Raw genomic sequence first — 12639 nt, 5'->3', positions numbered from 1 at the left:
ACCTTTTGGCTGTGAATCGTGTAAGTCATTGCTGCTGTAAGGGTGTGGGTGTGCTTGAGAGCCCATTTTTTTCACAGTCTTATATCAGGGCCTTCCTGATGTTAGAACCCAACGTCCTGGGCCCCACTGCCGTGTTCCTTGTGAGGGACAGAGGGTGGCTTGTCCCCAAAGCTGGGTCTATGGCTGCGTCCAGGGAGCCCACCGTGTGCCCAGCTCCGGCCTCAGAACCTGATGTTCATCGTTTCATTAAGTCCTTCCAGGGGACCTGATGTTTTGAGAAAACAGGCAGAGAGGTTGCCAGGCGTGCCTGGGGTTGGGTCACACTGGCCTGCCTGTCCCAAGACCATCACGTCCTGTCCCCTTGCTACTCTGTCCCCTGTCCCCTCAGGTCCCGGAATTGGAGATAGTCAAGGTTCGAGGTGACTGCAGTATTGAAAGAGGAGGTAGGTTTCCACCTCTGAGGACGTTTCATTACAGAGAAGGCCTTGAAACTAACACAACGTTGTAATTCAATTACGATTTAAAAAAAAAAAAAGAAAAAAGGAGAAGGAAGGCTGGGCACTTGTCACTGGAGCTCACCGAGGAAGAGGCTGGTTTGGGGGCGTGTGGTCAGGGACTGTCACCCAGCGGTTCTCAGCCAGGGCTGGAAAGGTGCCCAGTGCCCCCTGCACCCACTGGATGGGGGCTGGAGCCTGGAGTCCGATACAGTTATGGCCGGTGGAAGAAATGCACCGTTAGCCCCTGGTGTCCTGGGGTGGCCCCCTGGCCAGTGTAAGTCGAGATGCTTTCCTGGAAGGTGTCTAGCGCGGGGGGCGAGGGATCCTTTCTGCACCTTGGCATCCAGGCCGCCCCTCTCATCGCGTAGCCAGCCCTGCGGTCCCCGCGACTGTTCAGGGCGCCCTCCTCCCCAGCCCCCGGCACCCTGTCTGCCCTCTAGACACGGTCCTGTGCTCCCAACTCCAAGTCTCCGGATCCGGTTTGTTAGATTCTGCTGTGTGTTTCACTGCTCCCGACCCTGGGCATTACCTAGCATCAGACCAGCCGGATCCTGTCCCGTGAACGTGGCCACGGACGACGGCACTGCCTCGCCTGCTGCGTGCCGGAAGGGTCTTCACACCCAGAGTCCACGGCCGAGGACATTGCTGTCCAGGAGTGGGAGGGGAGCCCGCCCTTTTCAGGCCCTGTCGCTGTGATCCAAGCTTCGTCCATCTCAGCAGCCCTGGGTGGATCTGGAAGCACCCAGAAGCTTCCATGACATAGTCATGTGTTGCAAAGAGTGGTGAAAACAGCCTGGCCGGGCTTGGTGAGAATCGGGAACTCTCCGGCGTGGGTGAAGAATTGCAGAATGTATTCTTGGTTCGGGGCATTTTTCCTTGGACTCTTTCTGGGCAACCAGCCATTTAGGAATGTTTGTTAAATGCTTAAAAAACAGGAGTTGATTTCTCTCTGTTTCCACTGCCAACATGTGAGGCCACAATATTCCATTTATACTAACTGGCTTTTTCCTTTCTCTTTCTGCCTGACAGTGAGTGACTTGCAGGAAGAAGGGAAGAATGCCATCAACTTGCCGATGTCCCCTGCCTCGGTGGAGATCCACCCTGAAGACACCCTGCTCGGTATTATCGGTTTCTCCAGCTCCTTGTCGTGGGCGAGTTGAGCTTCCCAGCTTGCGGCTGGTCTGGGAGGGGCTGAAAAGGAGCATTCGTGGCCTTTTGATCAGACTCAGACGTCACATGGGGCTCTCAGCTCAAGGTCACGTTTAGAAAAGTCTGTAGGAAAAAAGCAAGCCTTCCCTTGTAGGTTACTGCCTTTCTGATTGCAAATGTCAGTTTTGTTGTGATTTAAGTATGATGAGGCCAACGGATCAGGAGCTGACTGCCACGGAAAAGGTGGTTTGTTAAACTCACGGTTCCCGAGGTGACGGGGAGGGCAGCAGCCTCGGGCAGGAGGCAGAAGGAGTGACGGGAAGGCACGGGCAGAAGAGAAGCCTTTATTGTGGTTTTCACAGGAAGGAGTGAGTGAGGCAGGGTTCATAAGCAGGTTTGGATGGGCTGGTCTGGGTAATTTCAGGGGCCTCTGGGACACAGGGGCTGCCCCGAGCTGTCTGTACCTGGTCCCAGGTGATTAGGGCAGGGGCTGTTGGCTGGGTGTGTAAGAGCCCTGTGTGAGCTCAGTTAGAGAGGTGTCTGGGGGGTGTGGGCTCTGGGTTGGTTGTTTGCACGTGGAAGGCATTCCCAGGGGACACGTTTGCTGTTTTGGGAATCAGCTAGCTCTGAGAGCGGAGTCCCTCTAGGTACCCAAGGCCCCAGGATGTCAAAACATTAGAAAATACAGAAAATAAGAAACACGATTAACATACCCCCCATCTCTGCACAAGCCGGAGTGGCCTCCATGCCAGGGCCCTGCTAGGTGGGACCTGCCAAGTGGTACCGGCCCTGCACTCACCTCAGGACCGCATCCCAGCCGGCACTGATGAGGTGACGGCCTGGATACACTTGCCTTAAAGCGTGTTTTGGGATCCGATGGATCTGGAAGGCAGTCTCGGAACATTCCGCTTCTTTCCAAACCCTGCCTGGTTCAAAGGGAAGTCCCGGTTGATGCCTCTGTTGTGGTTCCCACGACAAGGCCAGGCCAGCAAGAGCTGATGGGGAAGAAATGCAAACGCACGTCCAGGCGGCCGACCTGCAGCCAAGCGCTGGACGGGCTCGGAGGTGCCGCCGGCGTCCCCTGCGGCTTCCCCTCTGCTCTAGGAAGAGCGTGACCCTTCACTGATGCTGTTGTGTTTTGTCTTCAGTCTGGCTGCAGCCGCTGCCCAGGCAAGTGACCCTCTCCCAGGAGAAACTGGGGATGAACGCTGTCTGGAAATTACCCTGATTCAGAACAGGGTTTCTCCTGAACCCACCCCGTGCTGTGGGCATTTGGCACCAGATAATTCTTTTTTTTTTTTTGTGGTATGCGGGCCTCTCGCTGTTGTGGCCTCTCGCATTGCGGAGCACAGGCTCTGGACGCGCAGGCTCAGTGGCCACGGCTCACGGGCCCAGCCGCTCTGCGGCACGTGGGATCTTCCCGGACCGGGGCACGAACCCGTGTCCCCTGCATCGGCAGGCGGACTCTCAACCACTGCGCCACCAGGGAAGCCCCAGATAATTCTTTATAGTCGGTCAAGGTGTTGATCAGCATCCCTGGTCTCCACCCACTAGATTCCCCCGGCACACTCCCCCTCCCTACCCCACCCCCCCACCCCCGGCTGGGACAACCAAAAACGTCTCCAGACATTACAGCGAGTCCCCTGGGATGGGGGTTCGGGGGACGTGATTGCTTCTGGCTGAGAACCCTGCTTTAGACCAGCAGGAGTGCTAGAAAGTAGATTTACTGTAAACGTGTGGCAGGCTATTGTTTTGTCAATATGCCTTGAACCTGCTTTTCCCTGGACCTTAAGTCGTCTGTCTTACGTTTTTCTAAATAGCTGCTCTTGGGCTGGGAGTTGGCATTCTTCCGTTTGCTCTGTAAGGTTCTGCTGGCCCCTGAAGCTCTTGTGACCTTGATAAGAACCACCCTGGTTGGGCTTCCCTGGTGGCGCGGTGGTTAAGAATCCACCTGCCAACGCAGGGGACACGGGCTTGGTCCCTGGTCCGGGAAGATCCCACATGCCGCGGAGCAACTAAGCCTGTGCGCCACAACTACTGAGCCTGCGCTCTAGAGCCCGTGAGCCACAACTACTGAAGCCCGCGCACCTAGAGCCCGTGCTCCGCAACAAGAGAAGCCACCACAGTGAGAAGCCCGTGCACCTCAGTGAAGAGTAGCCCCCGTTCGCCGCAACTAGAGAAAGCCCACGTGCAGCAACGAAGACCCAACGCAGCCAAAATTAAATAAATTAATTAAAAAAAAATATATAGAGAAATATCTCATAAGAAATCACAACAAATAAACTTAAAAAAAAAAGAATTTTCGCTGTTGTGAAGCCTCTGTCACTCAAAGCCATTTCATTCCCACCAACGTGGACAGGGCCCCGGTTGTGGGAGCCTGTATGGGCCCCGGGACCCTGGTCATCTCTGCCTGCACGTCCTAGGGGCCAGAGGTTGTGCTTCTTTTCTGTCCTTTTAACACCCCTGCTCAGTTTTGTTCTGCGACATGTCTGTTGTCTGTGGGTCTTTCCCCTCTGCTGTCCACTTATTACCACTGCGTCACTCCCTCTGTACAAGCTCACTGGTGCCCGTGGTCCATGGATCGAGGCCAGACACGGAGGGGAAAACAGATAAACAGAAACAGAATATGGATAAACACACTTTGCTGTGAAACATCCTTTTTTCTCCCTGCTCTTTCTAATATTTTTGTCTGTATCACCTTATGTAGTGGCGAGCTTTCTCGGTGAACGCCAGGTCTTCCCCAGGTTTATTAATGGTGGCTTTTCCACAGATCCGATTCAGGCCTGTGTGCACCCCCCTCCCTCCTGAAAGATGGGGGTGGATGCTCCACTGCACCCTGAGAGGCAGTTCTTCCTGGGCCGTGTGAATGGCTGCAGGGCTGCTCAGTGAGAGGGCCACGGGGGTCTCTGCTCTCAGTTCCCCCCATCTGTGCAAGGGAAGCCGGCTCGCCGCCCCCCGCGACGCTAACCTCCCTGTCCTTTGTCCCTGCAGAGGAGAACCAGGAGCGCATGGTGATCGACCCCACCTCCAGGGACGACCCCAGATTCAGAGAGTTGGTCAAGGTGAGGATGAGTGTCCTGGCTGGGATGTTCTTGGGAGGTCAGATCTTGGGGTTCAGGCTCTTGTGGGCCAGAGGAGCAAAGCTGGGGGCTGGTCAAGGGGCCTTACTGCTGCGTTTGGTGGGGGGATGTGAAGGATGAGGCTGGACGGGCTGGAGCATCTCCCAGGGGCCCAGCCCCACGGGGCCTCTCCGACGGCCGGCTCCCCGTCGTGTGCTGGACCCAGTTATGCGGGGACCCTTTTCTTAACACTTGGAATGAGCAGCTGCAGTGAACGCTCACGGTGCCTTGCAGACTGATTCAAGGCGTTCAAACCCTTTCCGTAGTGAGAGGGGCGGCGTTCAGAGGGAACTCTGCAAAGCGGGCACGTGGGTCCCCTCTGGCCACACCTGTGGATCCTCATTGGATGCTGGTGCCCCTGCGCTGGGCAGCGGTCAGGTTCTGCAGCGTCTGGACGTGTGGGGACCGGCGAGTCCAGAAGATGGCCGCCTGGTTCCGGAAAGTCAGGGAAGCAAGGCCAGCCCGGGCCGTGGCGGCTGCGCGTCTCTCCCCACTGGTCTCTCGAGCCTGGCTTAGCGGTGAGGCTTCATTCATAGCTTTAACCTTTGTCGGAGCGAGCGTGGGTTGCAGTTTGATGCTCTGATCTAAACCACAGCAGGGCATCAGAGGTAATCCCTGGGCCGGCAAGGGCTCTGACAGCGTTGTCACCTGCGAGCCCAGAGGCCAGTGGACCTGGGCTGTGCAGACGCCGTTTAGGGCAGAGCCACACACATATCCTATGAAAAGGGCTGTTTCAAAAGTTTCTCCACCTTAACCGCTGCGGTTGGGCCCAATGAGGGCACCGCTGCCTTTTCACGAGGGCTCCTTCAGGATAAACAACACTTTTGCAAGTTGTAGCTTTTAAAGAATTGAAATGGAAAATGTCTGTTTTCAGGCCCACCCCATAATGTTGCTTTTGAGCATCTTCAACTGCCTAGTTTATTAAGAGTTCTTTTTTTCCTGAATACCCACTTTGTTATTCTGAGTGGAAGATTGTCGGTGAGGAACAGTAACCCTGCACGTCAGCCACTAAAATGTTCTCCACGGGCGATATTTAAGTAGAAGAAGGGGATGCCCTGTTTTTGTCAGGGTTCTGCAGAGAAACAGAATCCACAGGAGATGGCCCTATCTCTCTACCTCTCTCTCTCTCTCTCCATCTCTCTGTCTATCTCTCTCTCTCTCTCTATATATATATCTCTTCTGTCTCTCTCTGTATCTATCTATAGAGACTTATAAGGATTGGCTCACGTGATTATGGAGGCTGAGAAGACCCATGATCTGCCCTCTGCAAACTGGGGACCAGGAAAGCTGGTCCGAGGGCCTGAGAGCCCAGGACAGGACTTCGCACGTCCCAGGCAAAGAGAGGGCGAGTCCAGCCTTCCTCTACCTTTTTGTCCTATTCAGGCCCTTCCTGGATTGCATGCCACCCACCCACGCTGGCCGGGGGCCCTCTGCTTTACGCAGGCCACTGATACAAATGCTAATCTCTTCCCGAGACACCCTCACAGACACGCCCAGAAAGAATGTTTAATCAGCTGCCTTGGCATCCCGTCCAGGCCAAGCTGACACATAAAATCAACCATCACGTGCCCTGCTCTGGTTTTTCCTTCTTCGACATGTAAGCAGAGCCTGAGAGCACGTGAGCATCTTCTCCTTGAAACAAGACCCAGGGGGCCTGGTGTCACCCTCACCTCCATACGGGGACTCCGAGAGAAGTAACTCCCCCACCCACAGGTTACGCTCTGAACCAGTGAAGTGGCCGGTCTTGAATGAGCCTGTTTGATGCCTCATTAGCTGAGCCCCGGTTGAGGGTCCGGAGCTGTGCTGGGCCCCGGGGCTGCAAGATGAACCAGCCACCTCCCTGCTATACGGGGTCCAGATCCGCTTCGCGCTCCTCCTGGACCCACTCACTCGGCCCTTCCCGCCTCTGCCTCAGGAGACTACAGGCATTTTTGGTTTCTACCGGGTGAGGGCTGGGCAGCTGCGTGTCCTTTATTCGCCCACACAGAGGGACCACGGCATCTCTGCATCCGGGACCAGCCCGACGGGACCTGCGGAGGCTCTGGCAGCCCCTCCAGCCCCGGATTCTGGGTTCAGATGAACGGCCACGTCTGGGGCATGGAGTGTGTTGACTGGAGGGGCTGGGAGTGTGGTCGTTGACATCCTGTGGGGCAAAGCAGGACTGAGGACCCCAGGGAGTGGGAATGCACGCCTCTCCCTTTCTTCCCCGACGGGCAGTCCTGAGAGCCATGCTTCCACAGGAAGTTGGCTGTGTGCTGGGCATCGGCTGGGTTTTCTTCCGAAGCTGCGGACGGCCCAGGGGCGCACCTGCCTCCCTTCCCTCTCCCCTCACTCTTGCTAGTCTGGGGTTATGGTCCCCCCAAAAGCAGCAGCAGTCAGCTTGGCCCTGGGCTGACTTTCCTGGGGAACCCAGGTGTGGTGTGCTGAATCATGGCCCCCAAAGATGTCCACGTCCTAGCCTCTGGAACCTGTGACTGTTACCTCCTTATATGGCAAAAGGGACTTTGCAGATGTGATTAAGCTAGGGGTGTGGAGGGAGGGATGACCCTGGATTGTCTGGTGGGCTCACAAGTGTCCTTATAAGAGGGAGGCAGAGAGAGATTTGACTGCGGTGATGGTGGCAACATGAGGGTGGATACGGGATGCCACGCTGCTGGCTTTGAAAATGTGGGAAGGGGCCACGTGCTAAGGAATGTGGGCTCCCCTAGAACGTGGAAAAGGCCAGGAAGCCTTCCCTAGAGCCTCCGGAAGGAATCAGCCCTCCTGACACCTTGGCACTAACCCAGTGAAACTGGTCTTGGACTTCTGACCTCCAGGACTCTGAGAGAATACCCTGGCGGTTTGGAAGCCCCAAATTAGTGATAATTTGTTACAGCAGCCGGAGAAACCAGTACACCAGGCCGAGTTACCTCCCGTCCCTAAACCGCCGCATCCCTTAGCTGTAGCTGAGGGTCCCCGTCCCCTTGGGAGCAAGGCCGGCCTTGCTGCCTTGCCAGTTCCCAGGAAGGGCCAGCTGCCAGACACATAGAAGTCTGTTCCCATGGCCATCCCGCCAGCCTGGAGCACATACGCCTGGAGATGGGCAATTTCTGGAAGGCTCCCCCTGCCATCAGACTGCAAATCGTACCTCGAGGCTGGTGGCTTATCTTCTAAAATAAACATAAACACAGCAAGCAGGACAGCGCCATCAGGCTGTCTGTCTGTGGCTTGTGGCACGTGGCGGAGATGTATGTGAAATACTACTACTCACTGACTACAGGGCTTTTAAACAGAGACGCACGCGTGCTGGTGGGGGTCTGGGAGATGCCTGGGCTGAGCGCCAGCTACCCTGGGTTGTTCTTGTTTGTCAGGTAAGGGGGAGGCTCAGCGTATCCCTGAGTCGGGGTTCCCTCACGACAGGGGGCTGTCGGCACCTTCTTTTCTTGGCGTGGGGAGGAACTGGCCCCAGGGCCAGGCAGCCTGTACGCGCAGTCAGGGGTGAGCTGCCCGTGGCCTGCCCAGGGGTGCCGCCGAGCCGGACACCCTTAGATGTGCTCCAGGCTGGAGGCCCTGCTGCCTCAGTTCCCGCACCACCCCCAACTCCAGTGCCCCGGCCCCTGAGCCTCCTTGCCCCTCCCTCCTTGAGCAAGCTGAGCACCTGCCCACCTGGCTGTGAGGTTAGAAAGCCCGTTTCCCCCAAGCCCAACCCCACTTCTGATGCCGGTTGTAAGTTTGGGAGCCCCAAGACGACCCATAGGTTTGACACTTTGCTAAAAGGACTCCAGTTATACTCACGGTTATGGCTTATTCCGGTGAGAGGACACAGGTTAAAATCAGCCGAGGAGGAAGTGCAGGTTGTTTTGGTGCAGGGTGTGGACCACGTGCAGGCCTGAGCTTGTCAGGGTGAGGTCTGGCTGACATCCTGACCACTGGCCACGTCCAGTCTTGGGACCAGCAGGACCTTTCTGAGTTAGCACGGTCGGTCCCCCCGGCTTTCGTTCTCTGTTCTCCATCATGTGCACTTTGTTACCTCTTGTCTTGGCCCCTGTCCTGCCTCTCTCTGTAGACTTACCCACACTGACCCTCCTGCCTCGGGACTGTTGGTGTTTAAAACATTGTGAGCTGCTCTCTGCTTCCTGTCAAAAACCCTGGCTTTGGCTAAGCCAGGCATTAAGAATGAAGCCGCTCATTGAACCATTCTCTTCGAGCACCTTTTGTGTGTAATGCAGTGTGAGGGGGTGAAGGGGTGGGTGTGATGGGCTGTGGAATAGGCTCTCTGGATTCAAATCCCGGCTCGGATTAAAGCAGAACAGTCGTGCCCGTCTGCCAGCATGAGGGTGACGTCAGATGCCACATGCTTGCTGTCCGGCGGGTGCTGTGCCGGGCGCTGGAACATGGGCACAGACAGGGCAGAGCTGGGAGGGAGGTGCATGGGCAGGTCTGTGGTTCCCGTTTAGAAGTGAGTATCCTGTGGGCTCAGGAGCTGAAAGACGTATCCTGTCTCCTGTATGCAGGTGTTTGTCCTGTGGTCCTTTTCGCTAGCATCCTCCAGGAGTGCCCTGAATCTCTTAACAGGGTGAACAGCTGGTGCCGCCTGGGGAAGATAGCAGTTTACAGATGAGATCCTTTATATTTTTAATGATCTTTGAAAGAGGGAATGGCAGTTCTCGTGCTTTCCAGAGTGAATAGTCAGAGAGGGGCCTCCGCACTTGCGGGTGCGTTGGTCCAAGGCAGGCTGGCCGTGTCGTCACCGGGGTACGCATTTCTCCCCACAAGCAGATTTCGCATCTCATCTCCCAGTTTACTGGACAAGGCTCCTTCGGGTTGTTAAGTTCTGTTTTCTCCCTTCCTTTGCCCCTACGAAGAAACTCAACTGCACAAAGATGGTCTTCTGAGCAGAAGACGGTGCTGTCGTCATTGTGTGGGGATGCCCGGGGACGTGGCTGGCACTGCACCTGGCCGGGATGCTCTCCTGCCGGTTGCAATGAGCCTGCGTCCTCAGTGTGTTAAGCCACGGCAAGCCTGTCTGGAAGTGACTAAAACATAACTGTCATAGCTTTGGGGGAGACAGGCTGCAGATCTTCATTATCATTTAGAAGGAACTCAGGGGGAAGTCATTTTTTATTCTGGCTAAAGCAAGCTTGTGAAAAGTCTATGCAAAGAGCACTGTGCCGAGGGCATCATTAATACACGTCCTAGACCCGTGCCTGCAGGACTCGGGGTTTGCAAATGAGTACGTCCCTAAAAGTGAGGACGGGTGCCATCTTTATAAAGTCTTTTGTGAACCAGAAGATTAAGACGGATGACCTGGGCAGTACAAGGACAGGGTGATCGGTGGTGGCCAGGAGGGGACTGCATCTCCGCGGGGGCAGCAGTGAAACTGGCGGCGGATTTGCTTTTGCTTTCCCAGAGCTGACCTCTGTGGCCCGCGGCGTGAAATGTGATTTTCATCCCCTTCTGTCTGTTGTTTTCGTATTTGGACTTTGACCAGGTCAGAGAGCCAGTTTTAGTTTCTTCATAGCAGAAACATCTCTTGTGTGTTTTCCTACAGGACCTTGCTCTGGGCAAGGCAGCCTCTAGAACCAAATGTCTGCATGCCCCAGAGGCTTTTCTAGGTCTGTGGGCAGCCCTGCCGTTGATCTGAGCGCCTTGCGTGGGTCTGTTCCTAGTTTAGCCCCTGCGGTGATGGCCTTGAGTGGGCTGGCGGTCCAGTTGGGGAGACAGACATGTCAAGGGACGGATGAGTGTGTTTCCAGGTGGCATGACCGCATTGAAGGAAACTGAAGCAAGAAGCAGGGGGGCTCCTTCTCCGCTCTGTTTTTGGTGGGGTGGTCGGAGTTGGCATTCGAGCCGAGACCTGCTGCTTGGTACCTAGGGCGGCAGCAAGTGCAGAGGCCCCCTGGGATGCCCGTGCTGGCAGGTATGAACTCCAGCGAGGGGGGCAGCGTGGCTGGAGCCTAGACAGCAAGGACGAGGGTGATCGGAGGTAAGATCAGAGAGGTGGCAGGGGTGCGAAATGGTGTTTGACTCCCGGGGCTGGTTTGGGGGGGCACAGGGACGTGGGAGGACTGGCACCTAACTGCCCACGTGGGGCAGAGACTAGGTCATGTTTCTTTATAGCTCCAACACCTCGGGTGCTGTCCACATATCCTAGGTGCTGCTAGCTAGGCTGAGTACATCAGAAAGGGGTTTCTGACACGCAGAGAAGCCGTGGGTGGTGACGGTGACATCTGTGTAGATCACTAGAGTTGATTAGCACTGGCCAATAGATCATCTCACCAAATCCTCAAAATAGCCCAGCAGAGGTAGATGCTAACACCTGCATTCTAGAGGTTCATTGCTTAATAACAGGTTTATTGAGACAGAATTCCCATACCGTACAGTTCAGTGGTTGTTAGTGAACTCCCAGAGCTGGTGAGCCATCACCTCAGTCAGTCAGGGACGTTTTCATCACCCCAGAAAGGAACCCCGTAACAACCAGCACCGAGTCCCGTATCCTCCTTCCTGGCCCCCGGCAACCACTTTGTCTCTAAAGAATTATTGCGTCTCTATAATTTGCATATTCTAGATATTTCATAGAAGGGGAATCATATCAATACATGACTTTTGTGTCGTCTGGCTTCTTTCACTTGGCATATAGTGTTTTTAAGATTCATCCATGTTGTAGCAGGTGTCCAAACTCCATTCCTGGACTTCCTTGGTGGCGCAGTGGTTAAGAGTCCGCCTGCCAGTGCAGGGGACACAGGTTCGACCCCGGTCTGGGAAGATCCCACGTGCCGCGGAGCAACTAAGCCCGTGCGCCACGACTACGGAGCCTGCACTCGAGGGCCCACAGGCACAACTACTGAGCCCACGTGCCACAACTACTGAAGCCCGTGTGCCTAGAGCCCGTGCTCCACAACAAGAGAAGCCACCACAGTGAGAAGCCCGCGCACCACAACGAAGAGTAGCCCCCGCGCGCGGCAGGGAAGACCCAACGCAGCCAAAAAAAAGAAAAGAACTGCATTCCTTTTTTTTTTTTTTTTTTTTTTTTGCGGTACGCGGGCCTCTCACTGTTGTGGCCTCTCCCGTTGTGGAGCACAGGCTCAGCGGCCATGGCTCACGGGCCCAGCCACTCCGCGGCATGTGGGATCTTCCCGGACCGGGGCACGAACCCGTGTCCCCTGCATCGGCAGGCGGACTCTCAACCACTGCGCCACCAGGGAAGCCCTGCATTCCTTTTTATGGCTGAATAATATTCCATTGTATGGATAGACCACAACGTGTTCATCTGTTCTTTCTCGACGGCGTTTGGGTTGTTTCCACATTTTGGTTATTTTGAATAGTGCTGCTATGAACATCCGTGTACGAGGTTTTGTATGAGCTTGTGTTTGCAGTTCTTTTTGGTATATACCTGGGAGGGAAATTGCTGGGTCATATGGCGATTCTGTGGTTAACCTTTTGAGTAACTGCCAGACTGTTTCCGTAGTGGCTGCACCATTTTACATCCCCCAAAGAAGTGTATGGAAATTCTTCCAGTTTCTCTACAGCCTTGGCAACACTTATTGTTCGTCTTTTTGATTATAGCTACCCTAGTAGGTATGAAATGGTATCTCGTAGTGGTTGTTTTTGTTTTTGCAGTACGCGGGCCTCTCACTGTTGTGGCCTCTCCCATTGCGGAGCACAGGCTCCGGACGCGCAGGCTCAGCGGCCATGGCTCACGGGCCCAGCCGCTGCACGGCATGTGGGATCTTCCGGGACCGGGGCAACGAACCCGTGTTCCCTGCATCGGCAGGCGGACTCTCAACCACTGCGCCACCAGGGAAGCCCTCTCGTAGTGGTTTTGATTTATATTTCCCCGATGGCTAATGACGTTGAGCATCTTTTCATGTATTGGCTATTTGTAAATCTGTTCT

General features: G+C 55.3%; 1 protein-coding gene across 2 annotated transcripts in view; it reads left to right on the top strand.

Moving 5' to 3' along the window:
- PARVB (parvin beta) overlaps positions 1-12639 on the top strand; it is a 119581-nt gene that overhangs the window by 64216 nt on the left and 42726 nt on the right. The window contains exons 2-3 of one of the 2 annotated variants that reach the window (XM_065886984.1): positions 1527-1616; positions 4638-4708. In XM_065886984.1, the coding sequence (XP_065743056.1) occupies positions 1527-1616; positions 4638-4708 (161 nt within the window). Of the gene's footprint in view, positions 1-1526; positions 1617-4637; positions 4709-12639 lie in introns of those variants that run through there. The other variant, XM_065886985.1, reaches the window with a different exon arrangement.

This window comes from Phocoena phocoena, chromosome 11, assembly GCF_963924675.1.
Source record: "Phocoena phocoena chromosome 11, mPhoPho1.1, whole genome shotgun sequence".
NCBI lineage: Eukaryota > Metazoa > Chordata > Mammalia > Artiodactyla > Phocoenidae > Phocoena > Phocoena phocoena.
Note: the sequence above shows the minus strand (reverse complement) of the source record. Positions and strands in the feature narration are given on the sequence as shown.